At 42.8% G+C, this 23,986-nt stretch overlaps 1 protein-coding gene across 1 annotated transcript; it reads right to left on the reverse strand.

Annotated features, from left to right (window-relative positions):
- Positions 1-1,113: 1,113 nt before the first annotated feature.
- Positions 1,114-23,647, reverse strand: LOC137371705 (retinol dehydrogenase 7-like). Its single transcript, XM_068034522.1, has 5 exons — positions 23,608-23,647; positions 20,152-20,482; positions 11,323-11,581; positions 1,839-2,002; positions 1,114-1,547 (listed from the first exon to the last, which is right to left on the reverse strand). Exons 2-5 carry the CDS (start codon positions 20,480-20,482, stop codon positions 1,294-1,296), a joined length of 1,008 nt encoding a protein of 335 aa, XP_067890623.1. The 5' UTR covers positions 23,608-23,647; the 3' UTR covers positions 1,114-1,293.
- Between the last annotated feature and the right edge of the window lie 339 nt (positions 23,648-23,986).

The following is a 23,986-nucleotide window of genomic DNA, read 5'->3' on the forward strand; positions in this document are numbered from 1 at the left end:
CAAATGTTATTGGTTGTGTGAATGGTGGGAAGGGGTTACAGGCCAAATGTCAGAAAATTGGCGGGAAAGTTTGGGAAGGGAATAAAGTTTTTTCTGATTTTAGGTGCCACGTAAATAACCATTGGGGGGATTGGGGAATGGTCTCCATCACAAAAATTTTTATTTGATAAACTTTCACAATGCTACCACTTTAAATATTAAAATTGTACTGAAGGGTTTAAAGCCCTTTAAAAAAGGCACCGGTGCCTGCGTGGTGGCACCGGACATCATTGCCGGGAATGCGGTGGCCGCCCCCTTATGTCTTTGGGGGCAGCCACTCCACCCCCTCTATTTAAATGAGCCCCCGTGTGTAATATCGTGGGGGCTCAGGGACGGCACACCCGCGTTGGTTGCACTCCGCCATTACAGTGTGCCACCACGAACTGCGGTGCACTTGTAAAATTCAGCCCTTTTTCTTTATTTGACCCCGTTCCCCCCCACAACACTCAAAATCTTAACTCCTTCCCCCTCCCCACCAGTATCACGCCGGCTTTCCCCAGACAGGGAATTGAAGGTGCGGGAGTACTGGAAGAGTCAAGGTAAGTTGATTTACATTTATGCAAGTCATTAATTTAAATATTTAAATCTTGGTCCCGTCGCCCAGAAGCGGAGGGGGGGGGATGCGGGGTGGGGGGGTGGTGGTGCGCCATGGAGCCTTGCCGCCGCCGGGAGGAACGACCTGAACCCTCCCGGCGTTGGCCTCCATCGCGGACTGTCGCTGGAACCATCTTCCGGCCCCCCACTGTCACGGAGTCCTACGTCGAGGGCTTGGTAATATCCAGCCCAATATCTGCAAGCCTCACTGATTTGAAACATCAGCATGAAAATATCTCAGTAGTACCCTCAGTAAAATTACAACCAATCAGAACCCGAGAGCAATTTAAAACAGAACCTTGCAACTACTAATCCATTCTTAGTAGCAGATATTCTGACAACAATGAATTGGCAAACAGGATGTCTACAAAAGTACCATTTTTACAATACTTTCAAAGTTAAAACTGAACCATACTTATAGAAACAATAAGGAGAGGAACTGGATATTCTTTATAATTGCAGACATCAGTCTGATCTCTAACTAATTCCTGAGTTTGTTACTTGTGAATTGCAAAGATAATTAGCACATCATAAAATCTAAACACCATCTTCTAGTTACTCTGTCTGTTTACCCAGTTGAAAACCTAGGAAAAGTTACTTGATAGTTATGTTATAAAAAGAAGTGCCTATGCTGGTATAATGCACAATTTACTATAGTAATTATATATCAACTATGTTCCTGGGTTTTGATTTTCTCAAACTATATGCAGGTGTAGGTAACAACAAACACAGCATGTAATCTGCTAAAAATGATGGTGCGTAGGAGATAGGGATCCAGAAAAACTTAGCATCCCATCCAGCGCTGTAACGTGTCCTTGGATACTTGGCTGTCAGAGCATGTTCTATGCAGTTAGTCACTTTCTCAAGGTCAGTAGAACACAGCGAGAGCATTGAAAACCGCTGCACTTTAATGTCTAGAAAACAAGCACTTGCAGGTTATACTGGATGAGTTTTTCACGCATCTGATTGGATAGGATGATCGTATTTTGTGAATAAAGATTACACTTTGTTGCAGTTGACGTTTTAGTTTTAGCCATGAGTTAGCAAATAAAACAACCTACATTACCACATTAAAAACAAAACTATGCATTTTATCAAAGAACTAAAAATATCAAATAGCAGACCAATAACAACAGGATACCTCGGTAAATAGGGATCTTTATTCATGCATTAAGAACAAATAAGTTATGAATAAGCATACTTACAATTATCAAAATACTTTGGCCCATAGTGATCCCTGGTCTCAGGGGTGAGTCTCTCCCAAAGCTGTAGAAGATTTTTCTCAATAAGTTCTAAGTTTGTAGTTTCTGTCTTGAAGAAACCTGGTTCAATAATACTGACTTTCATTCCAAAATGCTGCATATCCCTCCTAACAGAAAATCACAAGAATTTAGTTTAATCTATCTTTTCAAAAACATTGGCAAATGCTGTGGCAAAACATGTTACGCTAGAAGAGGAAACAGGGCAAGCAAATTAATTTTCTCGTGGCACAGTGGCGCAGTGGTTAGCACTGCAGCCTCACAGCTCCAGGGACCCGGGTTCGATTCTGGGTACTGCCTGTGTGGAGTTTGCAAGTTCTCCCTGTGTCTGCGTGGGTTTTCTCCGGGTGCTCCGGTTTCCTCCCACAAGCCAAAAGACTTGCAGGTTGGTAGGTAAATTGGCCATTATAAATTGTCACTAGTATAGGTAGGTGGTAGGGAAATATAGGGACAGGTGGGGATGTTTGGTAGGAATATGGGATTAGTGTAGGATTAGTGTAAATGGGTGGTTGATGGTCGGCACTGACTCGGTGGGCCGAAGGGCCTGTTTCAGTGCTGTATCTCTAATCTAATCTAATCTATTCTAATCCTATTTTGCTCCTTTTCTTAGAGCTGTATCTGACTTTAACATTGATCACAAAAGCAAAATACTGTGGATGCTGGAAACCTGAAATAAAAGCAGAAAATGTTGGAAGTAATCAGCATCTGTGCAGAGAGAAGAACAGAGTTAAATTTTCAGGACAATGACTTTTCATTAGAGTTTCAGAGTTTCATCAACCTGAATTAACTCTTTCTCTTTCCACAGATGCAGTCAGACTTGCTGAGTATTTCCAGTGTTTTCTGTTTTTATGTAATACTGATCAAATGGCTAGGGGTCACGTTCTCAGAAGATGCATTCGTATTCTATAATTTTATCATTGGGAAGCCCAAACTGTTTCACAAAATATGAAAATTGGACTGCAAGTCAAAATGATGCCCAATTGACTGAAATAGAGTCAGTTGTGCTCCTCCAGAAAGTCTTATTGTTTTATTTCCATGTCTGTTTAGGCCCTGACACTGAATTCTGGCTCCAGTCACACTGAACCATCACAGTTGCAGTGTGAATACATCCTGAGGAAATTATTCCTCTGAAGAAAAAAATTCTGGCCAAACACTACGATTAGTGGGAAGCCTTTTAAGGGTGTATTTTAATGTATTTAAGGATGGCATATAGCCTAATTTATTTAGAACATTCTTGGAGTGAAACTGGACATGCTGAAGTGGTAACAAGGCTGTTTTGAATCTGATCAACTCAGTAGTTGGTGGTGTTAGGTTGTATACCAATGACTCATCCCCTGTATAATAAATATAACCATTGTGTTTTAACTTTACTTCTTGTACTGTAGATTATTTTGTAACTATAATAAACATATACACTTAGAAACAAAGCTTCTTCTAGTCCTGAATATCACAGAATGAATCTAATATAAATAAATTACAGCTCTCCTTGTATTATAATGCAAATAATTTTTATAATGCTGTGGTATGCTCCTAGTGCACTTTGCATGACACACTGTGAATATACCAGCATCAACTAACAGGTTGTCTGGTACCAGCCAATTTTAAATGACTGATGGTCTTGTGTAAAGTGGTCCTGTTATCAAGAGTCACAAGGCAGAATGGCACTATTCCACAATAGAGGTTTAGAGATCCTGCTGTACCAGATCTTGGAAAGGAGGATATATAGAGCAGAGGGACATTCCTCCGGTGAAAACCATCACCAGAGCAACTTGGATGGAAACTGATTAAAGTCTGAATACAGTCTCACCTGTGACCACATCATGGGAACAGGTGCGGAAGAGCTTTGCTGTTTCCTGCAGTTTAGTTAGAGTAAATGTGGTCAAACTTTACCTAATTTTAGAATTTCACTTTACGATACATCTTAAGAACAATTCACGATAAGTTTAGTGGAGAATCACAGGTGGAGAATGTACAGTCCTAGAGCAAGGCCCCCACCTGCCAAGACTGGGGCACATATTATTTCGCCACCTGAACATTAAAACTTAAAATTGCAAGCTCCTGACTGGAAAGACATTTGCAAAGTAACAGACAGTGTTGGAACAAGGGGACCCAGTCGTTGCTTCCCCAATACATAGAAGAAATGGTCAGACCAGTTTTTGTCACATGACTGACTGATTGTTGGAGTTATTTAGAATTTGAACTTCCAACAGGAAAATAAATCAGAAAGCACTTTTCTCCTGGACTGAGAAGACCTCTCTCCTGTCTGCTGTCATCGCGCTCTCACCAGCATCAGAAACCATTGAACACATATGAACATCAAGAGAGAAAAGTCTCCTACAGTGAACAAGGTTTAAGAAGAATACCAGGTCCCAATGAAAAGTAAGAACTGTCGACAATCAAGGACTCATCAGCGAGCTGGAAACACAGAAACAGGAACAAGAAACCCCCTTTAGAGACTGCCTCAAACCGCTCCATTTTATTTTTCTTCCGTTCTTTTCTGTCCCTATTTGCAAATGTATATCACGTGTGCGTGCTCGTGTGGGCATTTCGTATATCTGTAGGTGTTAACCGTATTAGAGTTTAAGTTTAAGGTTTAATAAATTTCACTTTTTTCCTTTAAACTGAAGAAAGCCTGTTTATGCTTATTTCTTTCCCTTATAATTGGAAAGCTGTGAACAAGGATTCACAAAAGGGGAGCTCAAAACACAGTGTGTTTAAGATTAAAATCCTGTTACAATAAGACCAGGTGAAGGCTGAGAAAGACCCCTAGCCACCTTCCTCACCTGGTCGTAACAGAAATTCGGGTGCTAGCATCCGGAGTTTTACCCACAGACAAATGAGAGAAATTGGAAGTGGGAAGCCAAATTGTTCCCAATCAAAAAGAGCAAATTTCAATAAAGGTTTTCTGTGGTTGTGTGTGATTGAATACTAACATGTCTGCAACTGAAGCGAGTAGGTCTCCAAGCCAGGGTGAAGTAACTTGGGATAAGTTAAAAGCACTGTCTATGGAGGAGTTGAAGAAAATGGCTGAGCACTGTGGGATCGCTGTACATGGCAAGGCTAGGAAGTCTGAAATCCTAAGGATAGTGGCCAACCATTTTTCCCTTGAATCTGAAGAAGCAGAAGCAGTGTCAGAAACAGAATCTGACAGGCATTGTTAGCAAAGATACAACTGGAATAGAGGAAACTTGAATTTGAGGAAAGCGAGAGGGAGAAAGAGAGAGCCTTCCAAAGGGAATGTGAAGAAAATGAAAGACAGGAGAAGGAAAGAGAGAGAGAAGAGAGAGAGAGAGTGAAAGAATATTCCAGAAAGAATCCAAAGAGAGAGAGCTGAAGTGGCTTGAGTTAACTAGGGGGCAACAGAGTAACCCTAGTGACAGCATGGCCAACATAAATCATGGCTGGGTACGAGATTGTTAAAACTCGCTCAATTCAATCCAAATTCAGTGAGGAAGATGTGGAAGTGTTTTAGTTGTCTTTTGAGAAACTGGCAAGGCAGCTAAAATGGCCAGCTGAGACCTGGTCTCTCTTATTGCAAAGCAAACTAACTGGAAAAACCCATGTGGTTTATTCCTTGTTGCCAGATGAGAGTTCATCAAATTATGAACTGTCCAAAAATGCTATCCTCGGGGTATATGAATTAGTATCCGAAGCCTATCGCCAAAAGTTTAGAACCCTCAAAATGCAAACCAATCAAACTTATCTGGAGTTTGAAAGAAGCAAGCAGCTGGCTTTTGACCAGTGGCTGAGAGCTTAAAGTACAGCTCAGCTATGAGGATCTCAGAGAACTAATCCTATTAGAGGAATTTAAAAGCTCTCTCTCATTCTCAATGAAGACACATGTAGAGGAGCAGTGGGTTCAGGGAACCCGGCAAGCGGCCGTTCTAGCCGATGAGTTTGCTTTAATTTATAAATCAGCTTCCCGGGAGAACCTTTCCTAATCACCCCCACAAACCCGAAAAGGACAAAGGGTGGGAAGGTGATATCCGCTCAGGCAGTCCTGGGAGAGAAAGGAAAGCAGGAGACACAGGGGGGCCCTCCTCCAGCCAAAAAGGAAGATGCTGTGAGCAAGAGTGAGACCTGGAGACCTGTGTACATTGATTGTAATAAGGCAGGGCATTTCAAAGCTGACTGCTGGAAAATAAAAGAGAAACTAGTAGGGTTAATCAGGGTACACCTGCTCAGTGAAGATGAGACCCTGGTGGAAAACACAGCAGAACAAGTTGTGGCATTAACTGCTGTAAGAGTGCAACCCAGGAAGCTTACTACGGCAAGTGCAGGAAAAGTTAATAGGATTCTGAGGGTTATCAGGGTTTTGTATTTGAAGGGTAGGTAACCCCAATCCCTCGAGTGGGGCAAGCAAGCCCCTAGTGACTCGCCAGGACACAGGGGCCACCAGATCCCTTTTACTGGGAAAAGGCCTGACCTTTCTCCAGAGAGTGCAGTGAACACCAAAATGATGGTGAATGGTATTGGAGGGCAGTGTATGCCTGTACCTGTACACGGGGTGCACCTGGAGTGCGACCTAGTTTCGCAACCGGTGACTGTAGGGATTGTCCCTAGTTTTCCTGTGGACGGGGTTGACGTGCCCCTAGGTAATGATCTGGCAGGGGTGAAGGTGGGAGCCCCCCCGAGTAGTGAAAGAAAGATCGCAGGAGGTCAGAGAGACAGGGCAGTGGCAAGAGACGGTCCCTTGCAGAGTCCCTGAATGTGTAGTGGATCAGGCCATGATGAAACCAGCTCCCCCAGAGGAGACTGAATTAGCACTGCAGGCCGATGACTACGTCTGTCTATCCAAGACTTTCTTTGGAAAGTTAGGAGACCCAGGGAATGAATTAAATGGATTTTCCCAAGCTGAGGCTCAGCGAGCCGACCCAATATTGCAAGAGTTTGCACAGGCTGCCCAGTCTGAAAGTGAAGCAGAGGGAGTTCCTGATTGCTATTATTTAAAGAATGAGGTACTGATGAGGAAATGGAGTTCTCCTCACAGACCTGAGAGCAAGGAATGGACAGTAGTTAGTGGTGCCACGGAGGAACTGAAGAGAAGTATTAAGAAGGGCCCATGAGACTACAGTGGCTGTACATGCTGATATACGAAAGCCCAAAGCCCACATAAGACAGCAGTTTGACTGGCCAAAACTCCACAAGGATGTGGTGGAGTACTGCCACATGTGCCAGGTTGAGGGGAAACCCCAACCTACAGTGAAACCAGCACCCCTACATTCTGTACTGGTGTTAGGAGGACGCTCCAGCAGAGGGCTGGTGAACTGTAAGGGACCCCCGCCAAGAACAAAAGGGACAGGCAGGCACACGGCTGGCAAAAGTTTAGAGAGAAGGGGAAAAAGTGACCAAGAGGGCAGGTTAAAGGAAGTGCGGGAGGAATCCTGGATGAAACCCTCTACTGTCATGTCAGTCAACCCCGGAAAATGTGAAAAGCTTGACCTCACATCCTCCTACATAAATGCAGGCACTCGAAGCACCCCACCAGATTTGCTAACAGCATTTACAGGAACCTGCAGAGACAAAGAAGGACCTTTAGGGGGCAGAGAAACCAGGAGGGTGATGCCTCACCTAGTTGAAGTGCCATAGGGGACTGCGGTAGAGTCTGCACGAATACCTGCAGGCAAGAGTGTCCCTGAGGACAAATGGGAGAATCCTCCCCCCTGAAGTCAAAAGCCTTTGTCTGACACAACAAAGTACTGAAAGAGAGTTCAGGATAGACCCGCCCACTACTGACTCTCCTGAGAGAAAAAAAAATACAATTTAGGGCTAATTAAACCTAACCATCTCAAAGACCCTAGGCAGCCATGGAAATGGGCAAACTGAAGAAAAACTTCCCCAAAAAAACTTATGTTTACTGTGATGCCAAAAAGGCGGGGGCAGTTTTAATGAGCTTCAGGATTTATGAATGAATGTGAATGAATGATGGAGAGAGACGTATCTTATATTATCTTCCCTGTATCTTAAATTTTCTCTCTCGACACTTTTAATGAAATGCTGTCTTTAAAAATCACATTTCATTCCGCTGGGTGTGGAGGTGTCATGCTAGGCCCCCACTTGACAATATCCAGGCTTGGGCTGATAAGTGGCAAGTAACATTCATAGAGTCATAGAGTTATACAGCACAGAAATGGGCCCTTCGGCCCATCATGTCTGTGCCGGCCATCAAGCAGCTAACCATTCTAATCCCATTTTCCAGCACTTGGCCCGTAGACTTGTATGCTATAGCGTTTCAAGTGCTCATCTAAATACTTCTTAAATGTTATGAGGGTTCCTACCTCTACCACCCCTTCAGGCAGTGCGTTCCAGATTCCAACCACCCTCTGGGTGAAAAAACTTTTCCTCAAATCCCCTCTAAACCTCCTGCCCCTTACCTTAAATCTATGCCTCCTGGTTATTGACCCTTCCACTGAGGGAAGAAATTTCTTTCGTGCCACACAAGTGCCAGGCTATGACCATCTCTAACAAGAGATAATCTAACCATCTCCCCTTGACATTCAGTGGCATTACCATCGCTGAAACCCCCTCTATCAGCATCCTAGGGGTTACCATTAACCAGATAGTGAACTGGAGTAGCCATATACATACTGTGGCTACAAGAGCAGGTCAGAGGCTAGGAATCCTGTGGCGAGTAACTCACCTCCTGTTGACTCCCCAAAGCCTGTCCATCATCTACAAGGCACAAGTCAGGAGTGTGATGGAATACGCTCCACTTGCCTGGATGGGTGCAGCTCCAACAACACTCAAGAAGCTCGACACCATCCAGGACCAAGCAGCCGGCTTGATTGGCACCCCATCTACAAACATTCACTCCCTCCACCACCGACGCACAGTGGCAGCAGTGTGTACCATCTACAAGATGCATTGCAGCAACACACCAAGGCTCTTTAGACAGCACCTTCCAAACCCGCGACCTCTACCAACTAGAAGGACAAGGGCAGCAAATGCATGGGAACACCACCACCTGCAAGTTCCCCTCCAATCCACACACCATCCTGACTTGGAACTATATCGCCGTTCCTTCACTGTCGCTGGGTCAAAATCCTGGAACTCCCTTCCGAACAGCACTGTGGGTGTACCTACCCCACATGGACTGCAGCGGTTCAAGAAGGCAGCTCACCACCACCTTCTCAAGGGCAATTAGGAATGGGCAATAAATGCTGGCCTAGCCAGTGATGCCCACATCCCATGAATTAATATAAAAAAAAGAATTAATTTTATCATGAACATTGATTTTAAACTGATACTGGTGCGAGGAAATGACTTGTTAAACAGACATTTGCACATTAACAGACGGTGCTTGTGTAGACAAAGGACACATTCAACCCACAATGGATGTTGATCACCAGACTGTGAGGCGGCGGTGAAGCGCATTCCAGGGCCTGCTGGGTTGATGCAATCCACAGGGGCTAGGACTGGTTGGACCAGCTGGTCACATGATTAACTGGATGTTCCGGGGTCTTTTGAACTAGCCACAGAGAGTTTGAATGAAGAAAGATTGTTTTCTCCTGGACTGAGAAGATCTCTCCTGTCTGCTCCCATCTCTTTCTCACAAGCCTCTGAATCCACTGAAGACACATGAACCCCAACAGAGAAAGGCCTCCTACAGTGAACAAGGTTTAAGAAGAATACTGGGTCCCAACAAAAAGCAAGATCTACTTACAATCAAGGACTCTACTGTGAGCCCGAAGAACCGTAACAAAAACTCTTCAGAGATTGCCTCAAACTTGTCCACTTTATTTTTCTTCGTCTCTTTTCTGTCTTTATTTGCATGTGTGTATCACGTATGCATGCTAACGTGGGCGCATCGTGTATCCAAAGGCATCAAACCGAATTAAAGTTTAAGTTTAATACATTTCAACTTTTCTTCTTTATACCTAAGAAAATTTGTTTGTGCTGGTTTCTTTACCTTATAATTGGAAAGCGGTGAACAAGGTTTTACCAAGGGGGATCTAAAAACACCGTGTGTTTAAAATTAAACCCTGTTACGATAAGACCAGGTGAAGGCTGAGAGGGAACCCTAAACACCTTTCTCACCGGGTCGTAACAACAGGTATAACATAATTTCTAACCCCTTGTATTCTAGTCTTCTAGGTAAAAAGGCCAGCATCGCATTAGCCTTTTTGATTATTCTCAATGATGCATACCTGAAATGGGGGCAAACTGGAGGCAGAAACTGACATGCAGTAGCTAAATATTTAATTTCTTCCTCCCACTGATGAAATGTGGTTAAGAAGTAGAAGCCACACATTATTCACTGTCCGCAAGTGGAAGCACCAGGGTAAAACAGGCTGAACACATCTGCACCATACATGGGTAGAATGCATATAACTACAACTTCTACCAAAGCTACAGTGTTTGGAGATTGGGAGAATCCTGTGGAAATTCAAAGTCATGATGTTCATGAATCTTCACACAGGCTGAGGGCAATGGTGAGGATCCTTTTTTTGTTGTTGATTATTGTGCATTATTTTTGAAGCGCAGTCCAAAAAAAATTCTAAAAGAAAAATAAAGTGTTGCTTGAAAAAGAGGATAATTAAAGGGTGTGGTATACGAACAGAAGAGTGTCATTAGAGTAGTCAACTCATATGGAGGAGGATACCTTTTTTGCCTCCACTGATCCTCATCTTCCTCCTCCAGAACCTATAGACAGAGAGAGTTACCCAGGGAATGCTCCTAAATCTTATTTAGGCTCAGTACAATTCTCTTTTGGCAAACACACAGATGGGCAATGGGATGTGACTTTAAACATATCTGAATAGCTTTAGTCGTGAAAGCAAAATAAAAGGGAAGCAGACAACTCATGGGGTCAATATACAGCTACTTGCTACAACTACCAAGCTGAACAGCCCCTTTTAATAAGGAGCATCAGCATGGTTGAAGGGAAAAAACATCCAGTAGGCAATTTATGAAGGCAGTGAACAACTGCAGCACTCTTCAAACACTGCGAATGTATTATAAGGCCGTGAACTATTTTAAGTACAATTGGATGCTCTGCCAGGGAGGCAGAAAAGATACAATGGTCTGAATGGCCTAATTCTATGTTGTACCATTCTATGATTCTAAACTAAGTTAAGTGAACAACATGCCTCAGATCTCAGTGTACCAGCTATTACATTATTGGTCATGTAAGACTACACTATGAAATAAAAAAATTATGTAGCACGTTCTTTTCTCCTTTCATTGGTGATTAAAAGTCACAATTCAACAGAAAAAATTTTCTCTGGAGTTGAACTCCTCTGTTGCAGGAAGGTTTAAAAATGTCTTTCTCAATTCATACCCTCTATAGCTGTAAACTCAAATAGAATGCTGCTGCATTTGCAATGTAAATTATTTAATTTAATCAAATTCCAACAATTATAATATGTAAAGTATTTATTTGATGCTGTCATTTACAATTTGCTTGCCAGGTAGCTTACTGGGCACTTACCGTAAACTGTCTGAAAAAGACTCCACTCCACATTTCGATAAACAGTAGCCACCACCAGCAAATGAAATACGGCCCATGACACTGGCAACATTCACAATCCTTCCCTTTGCCTTTTTCACCAGTGGAAGAAAATGAAGGGTGACATTAACAAGTCCAACTAGATTAACATCCAAGATTCTAGTAAAATCTTCCACTGTCAGCCATTCTGTGGGTCCTATTGGAATTGCTCTTCCAGCATTGTTCACTAAACCCCACAGACCTGCAGGTTGGATAAGCAATGTTGAATGATTTTAGATTATCCGTGGAGGTACACATCATTAATTCACATAGAAATTGACAAACGTGATGAGCAGAGCTTTTGTCTATTCGATAGCAACCCTGAAATGACTTTACATGACTTTACCATGTTTCAAGGCCCTATATGAATGCAAGTTGTTGCTGTAGTTGCTCAAAACTGTGGAACATCTCCAAAAATAAATGCAGTGCCTATATTTCAAATATAATTTGTTGGCTGTGAAGCACCTTAGGAGGTTGTGAAAGTGCCACATAAATGAAAGTTCTTTCTTTAAATTAGTTCAATAGAATGAATCATCGAAATTAGAGTAGAGGTAGGCCACTTGGCCCATCGTACTTGTTCCAGTGCTAACTCCTTAACTGTGGATTTGTACTCTAGTCCCATTTCCTTTCCCTTTCCTGTATTCTTTCATATTCTTCCTTTACAAATATTTATCCAATTATCTTTCAAATAATGCTATAGACTCAACGTCAACAGCTGCTTATGGTAAAGCATTCTGGCTGCAAAATTCGCTGGTGCAGGCAGTATAGAACACCGAAGCTCCAAAAATATTGGCTGGACGGCTTCTGGCCACTTCTGGTATGGCCTGCGTTGCATACCATGTTTGTAAGGGTGGTAGCACGCATATGACATTCATGTCCCGAAGCATGCAGAGTGGCATGACATTAAACAGCATCTAACGTTGGTTTGAACAACGAGCTGCCATTTTGGACCTCGCAGGTCCTGTTAATGTCCTCCCTTAATTACTCCCAGCTGAACATGCATTCAGTGACACCAGGGACCCCACCCCCAACCACCATGGGACTTCCAAGTGGGGTGCTTTTGGCATTCTTTTCTTGCTGCAGAGTGAGTGCAAGTGCTGTGGCAAGTGTTCTTGGAGGAATTTGGAAAGATTTTTGGAGTCACAAGTGAGTGACACTGGACTTTGACAAGAGGGCAAAGGAGTTGGAAGGCCTGTTAGGAGAAACTCTGCTTTCGGTAGTTGGGGCTTTGGTTGCTGTCCTCTTTGGGCAGACACATGGCAGGGACAAGGAGCACAAGCAGAAAAGATGGGATGTTGTGTGAAAAGGGAGGAAGAGGAGGCCTGTCGATAGAAGGCCGTACCCACGATGATGCTTCAGAGAGCACTTCTACCTCCATCTCAGCCAGGAGCAATGTCTGAGGTCCTTCCTGTCTACTCTATCTAGGCCCCTCATAATTTTGTACACCTCAATTAAGTCACCCCTCAGCCTCCTCTGTTCTAAGGAAAACAACCCTAGCCTATCCAATCTTTCCTCACAGCTGCAACATTTAAGCCCTGGCAACATTCTTGCAAATCTCCTCTGTATTCTCTCCAGAGCAATTATATCCTTCCTGCAATGTGGTATCATTGTCCTGGCAGTAGCCACTCATTAATCCTGTGCCAGTCAGCCATTAATGTGATATTGCTTTAACTGTTGAATATGTAAATAGTTTAATATACATCATCACAGGAAGCGATGTAAGCCAGCATGTAATATAGCAGTTGGAATGGTGTTAGTCAACAGTCAGCACATGTATCGTAGAGCTCTCCTGTAATAAAGAACCTGTCATTCAACTTACCGTTCAGCTTCAGATTATTTGGTACATTTGTACTGAGAAATCAATAACACGATATGCAGGCAGTGGAACACAACAGAGTAACAGTAATGCAGAGGTGCTCAGCATGCTGTAATGGTGGGACAGAGATCATCAGTGCAACATTGGGGACGATGGTTTCTCCCATGGAAAGCATAAAGCTTGGGACAACATTGCAGATCGTGGAGGAAGCGGCGGTAGCGTGACAAAGGTCAGATTCAAAGAACATCCTCAAAAATTGGTGCTCCAGGAAAGTGTGAGTACACGAAGGGGGTAGTTTGTTCGAACAGTTATGGCAGGAAAGGCAGAATCAGGGCTCGCGAAACAGAACGGGAGCCGGCTGGAGTCAGGGCTGTGGCATGGCACCGCCATTACGCGTCCAGAGCTTTGAGGGCGGAGCCTCCCAAATCACAGGCTGAAAGCCCGCGCTGCAGCCACAGAGCTTAGAGCACGGCAGAGGCCCAACACTGCAGGCAGAGCAGACCTTCAAGGAAAGCTTTTGAGAAAAGAAAGCAATTAAAAGTGGAAAGCTCTAGCAGAGAATTCTTGTAAACAAGAAGTTTGGCACCATGACCACAAAATACAACAACGGATCAAGATCTCCTCCACGAGGTCCAACTCTTCAAATAGTGCATGAGTTGTGCTTTTTGGATCTTGCAGTCACAAAGCTTGGCAAACAAGCAATTAAGATAAAAATTGTGATTGGAATCAGAAGCAAACCAGAAAGACCTATCAAAACTCTGGACAACGTTAGAGGACCAACTGAAGGTCAAGATTAATTTCAGGATCCATCGATTGGAACTAATGGCATACAGGCAACAGCCCAAAGAAACCATCGATCAATCTGTCAGCAGATACCAGGAGAGAGGGAAAGGATTTTTCAGATGCAGGAGTGTCCGAGAGGATAAGGAAGCTAGTTATTACATCAACCCTAAGAGAGGCGTTCCAAAAAGACTCCCGGTTGGGCAAAGAAAAAGAATACAACACCAAAAGTCTCTTTAAGGAAGGTAGGAAGTATGAAGCCATAGCTGCAAGCAGGCAGTGTATACAAGCACTTGGAGCAGCAATTACCATGGGCAAGGTAGCCAAGACACCACGACAGGCCAAGGCATGTGGAAAGTGCAGCCTGATGCACCAGTCAAGAAATTGTCCCACATTCAGGGATACCTGCAGGGTGTGTGGTGTAAGGGGACACTGGGCAAGATTGTGCCATAGGTCTGGCAATGATGAAGTGGTCAGAAGCCACAGTTCAGTAAGAATCAGACACCGCCCAGTGGCAAAAACAGAAAAGAGTTCATCAAATGTTAGTTTAAATATAAGCATGTCCCATGAGGTAGGAAAGGACGTGGTCTACAAAAAAGGCACTAAAGGTGAACATGCCTTCTACACGGAGACAGTTGCACACCACAAGAATGCCATCACACAGCTGGAAACCTTCACTACAACTGAAATCATATGCCCGAATAAGAGTGGCAAGCACAAGCTGTGACTACAGGTTGATACTGGTGCAAGCACCAACATTTTACCACGTCGGATACTAAAAGATATATACTTGGCGAAATGGGAATCTATGCTACAGCCAACAAGACCTAGACTCACTGCACATAGTGGTTCACCAATATGCTGCGTAGGAGCACTGATGTTGGAGTGCAGATATGGAAATTCTGCATGGTCACCACAAGTCGTCTAATGTTGTTGACACCAATGGTCCAGCAGTAGCAGGACTACCAGCATGCAGTGAACTTCAGATCGTGATGATTCACAAGATTAGCAATGTGGTAATGCAATACAATCAAGGTAAATGTGACCCCATTGAGTTCATTCAGGATTTGCAACAAAGGTAACAAGCCAGATTTGATACCATGGCCAGTTTTAGAGCAGATGCTGTTCTTCATTTGAAAAAGAAAATGCAGTTCTCTCTATAGATTCACCACAGAAGTGCAGTGTCCACATCAAGGACAAGCTAAAAGCAGAGGTCATGTTCAGAAGGCAAGGCAAGACAACTGTTCCAAGTTATCACTTGGCAAGATCATCGTCAATCCAAGACAAACTATTGGAAAGACAGGGAAAAACGAAAGTCATGCTTGAGAAGCGTGCAGGTGTGAATTTACCTCCTCTACAGATTCAACAAAAGGCCCGAGTGCTCCATCTGCATGACAAGATATCGTTTCATGCGGAAGAGTCAAAGATTTATATCAAGTCGTGGTCATACAAAGTTACCACACTCAAGTGAGCAACGTTGAAAAGGAACAGATGTCAGCTGAGAGAGTTATTGAACAACATCAGGCCTGACACTCCTGTAGCATCAAGAACACATTCACATTCAAGTCCTAAGAATGTAGCTAAGAAAAATGACACACACAACACTCAAGTACAATATAATTTTCAGTCTGAATCTACATGTCAAGAGAAAAGAATTGACAATTCCAAGTCTCAGCAAGGTTTCACAGTTGCAAGATGAGGTCAAGTCAACAGATCACCTGTGTGTTTCAGACACACTTGGTTAATGAGCGTGAGAGTCAATACATGTATAAATATTGCTCACAACTATCCTATTTCATCCTGTACATAGCTTATAATTTATGAAACTTCAATTTAAGGAAAGGGGATATTGTGATATCGCTTTAACTGTTGAATAGATAAATAGTTGAACATACATCATCACAGGAAGTGAAGTAAGCTAACAGTTGTAATAGTGTTAGTCAACAGTAGTCACATGTGTCTTAGAGCTCTCCTGTAAGTCTGTTATTTTGTAATAAAGAACATTTCATTCAACTTATCATTCAGCTTCAGACTGTTTGGTACATTTCTGTTGTGAAATCGATAACACAACAGCCGTACCGCCATCTTCAAGCGACCACGATGAACCAGAGAATGGCTGCTTGGTGACAAGGGCTACCTGCTTTAAACTGACTTGTGACTCCTTCCACCGGGTGACCATGTATGAACAGCATGCCTACAATGAGAGCCATGCTGCCATCAGGAATGTCGTGGAGTAAGACATCGGCGCCTGAAATAAAAGTTCTGTTGCTTGGACTGCTGGAGAGTGAAGGTATCCAATACTTGACATTCCATAACAACTTTAATTACCACCTCTTTCAATAATACCTACAAAACTGACTATGCATTTTCTTAGTGCCTGTCTTGTAGGTGCCATTGTCTAGCCTAGTGCTCCTGCACTGTGCTACCCAAGTGGCTGCAGCATGGCTGATGGAAGGCTGCTGAAATTCACTAGGGGAGACTGCAGGTGGCCTTTCAGGATGCCCCTAAGCAGCTCTGGACCTTGAGGGCCCAGCTTCGGACTGCACAACCACAGCATGGCCACCAGCATTCTGTGCTGGCTGGCTGGCTGAAAGGCAACAACAAGGGAACTGAGAGAATGGCATGAATACTGTTATCTTGAGAGAGACAGCATGTTTGTACACCATGGAGCCACTGCCATTCCCCTGGAGCAGTGTTTTAGCAATCTTAGTAATCTGGTGGAGGGCAGATAGCCTACACGCCCCTTTGATGCACTGGCACCTGCAGCCATGATGACAATACTCTGAGCCTACATGGCACCAAGCTGGGCTTGCTAGGTAACAAGCATAGATTTCACAAACTCAATCTAAGCTTCCACTGCAGCACTGAAATGTTGGATGGCTTCTGCCTGTACTGCAAATTAGGATTAGAAAAGGTCACAGCCCATCAAGCCTGCTGCAGTAAAGACCATGTATTATTACACTTTCATGGTCTTCTCTCCCACACCACTTTTTAATCTTTTACATGAAGGAGAATTTATAATGGGGAATAGAGAAATGGCAGAGAAGCTAAATGATTACTTTGTGTCTATCTCCATTGAGGAAGATACAAGAAATCTCCCAGAATTGGAGATCCAAGGGATTAGGGGGAATGAGGAATTGAAGGAAATTAGTGATAGTAAGAAGGTTTTATTGGAGAACTTAATGGGGCTGAGGGTTGATAAGTTCCCAGGACCTGATATTCTACACCCCAGAGTGTTGGAAGAGATAGCTATGGAGATAATGGATGCATTGGTGATCATCTTCCTAAATTCTATAGATTCTGGAGTGGTTCCTGCAGATTGGCAGGTTGTAAATGTAACCCCACTATTTAAGAAGGGAGGGAGAGAGAAAACAGGGAATTACAGGCCTGTTAGCCTAACATCAGTCATTGGGAAAATGCTAGAATCTATTCTAAAGGATGTGATGATAAATGGACACTTGGATAATAATGATCTGACTGGGCATAGTCAACATGGATTTATGAATGGGAAATCATGTTTGACAAACCTGTTGGAGTTTTTTGAGGATGTAACTAACAGAATTGATAAAGGGGAGTCAGTGGATGTAGTATACTTGGATTTTCAGAAGGCTTTTGATAAAGTCCCCCACAGGAGTTTGGTTAGCAAAATTAAAGCACATGGGATAGGAGGTATTATACTGGCATGAATTAAGGATTGTTTAACAGGTTGAAAACGGAAAGTAGGAATAAACGGGTCATTCTCGCGTTGGCAGGCTAGTGATTAGTGGGGTACCACAGGGATCAGTGCTTGGACCCCAGCTGTTCACAATATCTTTCAATGATTTGGATGTGGGGACCAAATATAGCATTTCCAAGTTTGCGGATAACACAAAACTAGGTGGGAATGTGTGCTGTGAGGAAGATGCAAAGCGGCTTCAAGGGGATTTGGCCAGACTTAGTGAGTGGGCAAGAACGTGGCAGATGGAATATAATGTGGGAAAATGTCAGGTTATCCACTTTGGTAGGGGGAACAGATGTGCAGACTATTTCTTAAACGGTAAGAGATTAGAAAGTGTAGATGTACAATGGGACCTGGCTGTCCTTGTCAATAAGTCACTGAAAGCTAACATGCAGGTGCAGCAGGCAATTAGGAAGGCTACTAGTATATTAGCCTTTATCGCAAGAGGATTTGAGTGCAGGAGTAGTGAAGTCTTGCTTCAATTGTATAGAACCTTGGAGTACTGATTCATCGGACCTGTTCCCGAAATAGCAGGACTGTCCTATGAAAAGAGATTGGGGAAACCGGGCCTGTATTCTCTAACATTTCAAAGAATGAGAGGTGATCTCATTGTAACCTGCAAAATACTTAAAGGGATAGACAGGGTAGATGCAGGTAAGATGTCTCCTCTAATGGTGGAGTCTAGAACCAGGGGACACAATTTCAAAATAAGGGGGAAGCCACTCAGATGAGGAGAAATTTCTTTACTCAGAGGGTTGTGAATCTTTGGAATTCTCTACCCAGGGGGGCTGTGGAAGCTCAGTCATTGATTATGTTTAAAGCAGAAATTGACAGATTTCTAAATACAAATGACATAATGGGATATGAGGATAATGTGGGAAAAAGGCATTAAAATGGATGATCAACCATGATCATATTGAATGGCAGGGCAGGCTCGAAGGGCTAAATGGCCTACCCTGCTCCTATGTTCTTATGTATACTAAATTCTTACTTGCAACACCACTGAAAGTTGTTGCCAATTGATCCTAATTTGCTGCTGTCTCATCTATATTGGTCATTATTTTGAAGACAGACTTGTTTCATTTCTCCTTTGTCTTCTTCACTGTTACAACCAGGTCAGCAATGTGTCTCGGGGGTCTCTTGCTGTCTTCGCCTGGTCTTATTGTAACAGGGTTTAATTTAAACCCACTGTGCTTTGAGCTCCCCTTTTCGTGAATCCGTGTTCACAGTTTCCAATTATCAGGCAAATAATTGAGCACAAACAGGCTTTCTTTGGTTTAAAACAGAAAGATGAAATTTATTAAACCTTAAACTTAACTCTAATGCAGTTCATGCCTGCGGATATACGACGTGCTAACTCTAGCATGCACACGCGATTATAGGCATGCAAGACAGGGACAGAAAAGAGTAGAAGAGATAAGTAGAACAGTTTGAGGCAATGTCTTGTTACTGTTTCTCGAGCTCCCTGTAGTCCTTGACTGAAGTTATATTCTTGTGTTTTGTTGTGGCCCAGTAGTCTTCTTAAAACTTTGTTCACGTGGCAAACCTTTCTCTCTTTGCGTTTCACATGTCTTCAATGGTTTCAGTTCCCTGACAGATAGGCAGGTGGCAGGCAGGCAGCTGATGTTCTTAATTCCAGGAGAGCACATGGCGTTCTAACTGGCACTTCCTTTGTTTGGGAGTTCAAATTCAAAAAGATCCCAGGGTGCTCAGCAGGTTAGTCATGTGACTAGTTCCTTATATGGAACAGTCTCTTCACATCCCCTGTTGGAAGCTCAAATTTGTCTGCTCCAGACAGCTAGTCATGTGACTAAAACTAGTCTGACCACTTCTGTGTATTGGAGAGCTACTGCAGAGTCTCCATTGTTTCAACAAGGTCTTTTACCATGGAAATGTTTTTCCAGTCAGAGATTGCAATTTTTAAAGTTTTAATGTTCATGTGGCGAAATAATGTGTGCCTTAGTCTTGGCAGATGAGGGTTTGCCTGATATTCACCAAAACTAAATTTAAGCACTAGAACATTGCTTCATACGTTAGTTCCTGGTCACACTTCTCTGAACCTTTTCTAAAGGATGGATAATTTTTGAGGTAATGTGACTAAAAGTGGTCATTGTTATTATGTAGGCAAATGTGGCCACCACTTTTCATACAGCGAAATCCCATATACAAGATTGAGATAAGTAATCAGAAGATGTGTCCACAAAGCAACAATCAAAAATTCCTGGTGAGAGTGTTCAACTTTAAAGGATCATTGTCATTTTTGACAAATTACTTGCAGGTCACCTTAAAAGGTTTGTAACAAAGATGCAGGATGGCCTGACTGGTGACACAGTAATCACCACCACTTATTTTATATGTGTTTCAAAAAGAATACCTACAGAAAAAAAAATCATTGCGTCCAATTGCTAACTGAAGTATTGAGAACAAAGGTGACTTTTTGTCTGTACCTCTCTCTTACCTTGGTCTCCAACCTCTGCCTGTACAAACTCCACTGCTTTCTGAATGTTATCTTGGCTGGTCACATTGAGCCTGACTGTCTTCAGTTTGGATGAACAATCTATCTGCAGTCCCTCAGCTCCATTTGCTGTGAGACAGGCAGCAATTACATGAAATCCTCGTTTGTCAAGCTGCTTTGCCAGCAAGTTTCCAAAGCCAGTGTCACATCCGGTAATGAAGACATATTTCTCCTTGATATTTTTGAGTTGCAAGTTGTCTCTAATTAACCAACAAAGCAAGAAGAAGATGACGATTCCCAAAATAAATATCTGTACCGGAGCTGTATAAAACATCTAAGAGAAGCACATGAATTAGTTTAAAATACCTTGTGAAGGTATACATTATACAGAGGTGTATTAATAAGTCATGGTTTAGTTAGCCCATGGGTAAGTAATTTTTAAAATGGTAATTTTTCCATAATGAATGCTAAAAGAAAGTCAACCTGAAGAATTCTTGGTCATTGCCCTTTACTATTACAAGTAAATTTCTAAAAGTCAACATGCAGTCTTTTTATTTTCTACTAAATGAAAGAGGGCGGGAAGGAAGGGAGGGAGGAAGGGAGGGAGGAAGGAAGGCAGGAAGGGAAGAAGAAAGGAAGGAAGGAATTCCAAAGTGCTTTACAACTAATAAAGTACCTTTGAAGTGAAGTCACAATTGTAATGTGGGGAAACTTTGAATACCAGTTATTAAATATAACAATATGTGGAGTTACTTGAGATCTAGCAACAAGGATTGCCAACAACACAAGATTAGCTGTTAGATAACTTGGAGTCTAGTTTTGCATCATAGCAAAGGAAAGCTTCCGATTCCATTCTTGAGTTTGAATCAATTCCTATCAAACATCACTCTGAATCCACAGAAGTGAGTTACAAGCACAAAATAAAATAGTCAAAATCATTTAAAATACAAAGTGTTTGGGCTTTTCTACATGTTCATGCCATGATTACAGCAAAACCTGTGAATTACAGGAACTAGTGGTTTAACGTTAAGTTAATGTACATAATGTATTCTTACTCATGGGGCATACAGTAATCATTGCTTTATAATGCAGTTGTTTATTAGCTGTAATTTTTAGTTGAGAACCTTTATAAAGCTCTGGTAAGCTCCAACTAGAGTATTGTGTCCAGTTCTGGTCACCACACTTTAGGAAGGATGTGAAGGTCCTTGAAAGGGTGCAGAGGAGATTTACCAGAATGGTTCCAATGATGAAGGATTTTAGTTACAAGGTAAGGTTGGAAAAGGTAGGGTTGTTCTCCTTGGAGCAAAGGAGACTGAAGACAAATTTGATAGAGGTATACAAGATTATGACAGGCTTAGGACACGAAAAACTGTTCTTATTAACTGATAGCGCAAGGACTAGGAGACACAGATTGAATATTTTGGTAAAGAGATGCAGAGGGAATGTGAGGAAGAACTTTTTTATGCAGTGAGTGGTAATGACCTGGAACTCACTGCCCATGAGGATGGTGCATGCGGAAACAATAAATGATTACAAAAGTAAATTGGATGGGCACTTGAAGGAAATAAACTTGCAGGGCTATGGGGATTAAGCAGGGGAATGGGACTAACTGGATTTCTTTGTTGAGAGCTGGGCATGGACTTGATGGGCTGAATGGCTTCCTTCTCTGGCGTAAATGACTCAATAACTCTATGACATAGGAACATGAGAAATAGAAGCAGGAGTAGGCCATGTGGCCCCTCCAGTCTGCTTCACCATCAATTCCTGGCTGATCTTCTGCCTCAACGCCACTTTTCCTCCAGCTCACAATATCCCTTGATTCCCTGAGAGATCAAAAACATATCTATCCCATCCTTGAATATGCTCAATGATGGAGCTTCCCCGACCATCTGGGGTAGAGAATTCCAAAGATTCACAACCATTTCAGTGAAGAAATTTCTCTTCACCTCAGTCCTAAATGATCAACCCTTTATCCTGAGGCTGTGCCTGTTCTAGATTTCCCAGTCAGGGGAAATAACCTCTCAGTGTCTACCCTGTTAAGCCACTTCAGAATCTTGTATGTTTCAATGAGATCACCTCGCACTCTTCTAAACCTCAGAGAATATAGGTCCAATTTTCTCAGCTTCTCATCAAAAAACAACCTTCTCATCCCAGGAACAAATTTAATGAACCTTCACTGTATCACCGAACCAGAAACACAAACAAAAGCCTTTGGCTGGAATTTTACCCCCCCCAAAAGAGCGGGTTGGTGGTAACGGGTGGTGGGGGGGTGGGGCGCGTCAAATGGAGTGGGAGGCTGGGTGGGGGGTGGGGGGGGGATTATTCCCAATTTATGGCCACATAAGGGCCTCTGTCCACCGCTAAGGGGATTTTACAATTGGCTGGCAGGCAGCTGAGACCTCAGAAAAGCCACCTGATAAAAGTAGGCAGCCTTCTGGCAGCCTGGGGGTCCGTCCGGACCGGACAACTTGTGCCCCACAGAGTGCCACCCCCAAAGCCCCAACCACCCCCAATGCCCAACATGGTCCCCGCCCCCCTAACCGACCACCCCCTTGCCTCACTGGGTCTCGACCGACTGCCCCCAGCAAGGACCCAAAAACTTACCTCTTCTCTGGTGCTATCCCTCATCTTCATCCTGAAGCTGGGTTGCAGCCCCAGCAGCACCACCGGGAGCTGTGGCACTGCTGGAACTAAGAGTTGCCGATCAGCTGATTGGCCGGCAGCTCCATTAGGCAGGATTTCCTGCCTCAGTGAGGTGGAAGTCCTGCCAAGACCAATTAAGATCCCGGGGACCATTAAGTACATTCTGGATCCCCAGGCCCAGTGGAGGCGGGATCGCCACCAACTTTTCGGCCGGTGGAAGGCTCCCCCTGCGGCCTATCGTTAAATCCAGCACTTAGAGTTTAAAAGCCTATTTATTGATACTCTATCATTTGAATCATTTTAATTTACTTGAATATTTTCCCAATATCAAAACTAATTTGCCAGTTCTTAATACAAAACTCATAGGATTTAGAGACCATTGAAGCCAAGATTGGTGGCAGGGCTTTTTTTTTCTAATCCGAAATTTCAAGTTACTAAATTTGGGTTATTAAAAATAAATCTATTTAAGATCGCCTCCTTGTGTACGTTGAATTGTAACTAGGAGAATCCATTAATATGTATTACATTGTCATGCCCTGCTACCTGCAAATGCCTTCAAATATTCATCTTATGGAGATTTAGCCCCTTTGTTATCGAGCTCTGTAAGAACATTTTTACCTCAACAAGAGGTTTGTAATTAACAATTTTATTGAAATTTCATTGTTCACACAAAGCTGCTTTAAACATTGTGATGGTATTGTACTACATTCATTATTTATGAAATTACTAAATTCTGAACAGTATTCCTTATACCCAAATAGATTCTTCACAGTTGTCAGAATGAAGCGAAATTATGAGCAACATTGAGATACTAACCTGTAGGATATTTTCAAAAACATCTTCTACTTTGGTAGATGCCTGACAATGAAACAAGACCACATTAAATTCATTCTATATTACAAAAGAGAGAGTGGAATTCTACTTTGGCAGGAGAAAAATGGGTAGCAGCAAATTGGCCAATATTGCAAGATATTCCAACCCATCCAATACTCTTTTCCAGTGACTTTTCAGCCAATTTTGGGAAGGCATTTTGACCTAAATGTATATCAGTATTGTTTGTTAATTTGAAGATATATTGTTAAAACATATTAAATAAATGAACTGCAAGATTACACCGGCAAGGCTATCAGCATAAAGTGCAACACCCCACTGAGAAAGAAATACTTGCATTTATATAGCACACCTTTCACAACCA

The sequence above is a fragment of the Heterodontus francisci genome, chromosome 7 (genome assembly GCF_036365525.1).
Source record: "Heterodontus francisci isolate sHetFra1 chromosome 7, sHetFra1.hap1, whole genome shotgun sequence".
Lineage (NCBI taxonomy): Eukaryota > Metazoa > Chordata > Chondrichthyes > Heterodontiformes > Heterodontidae > Heterodontus > Heterodontus francisci.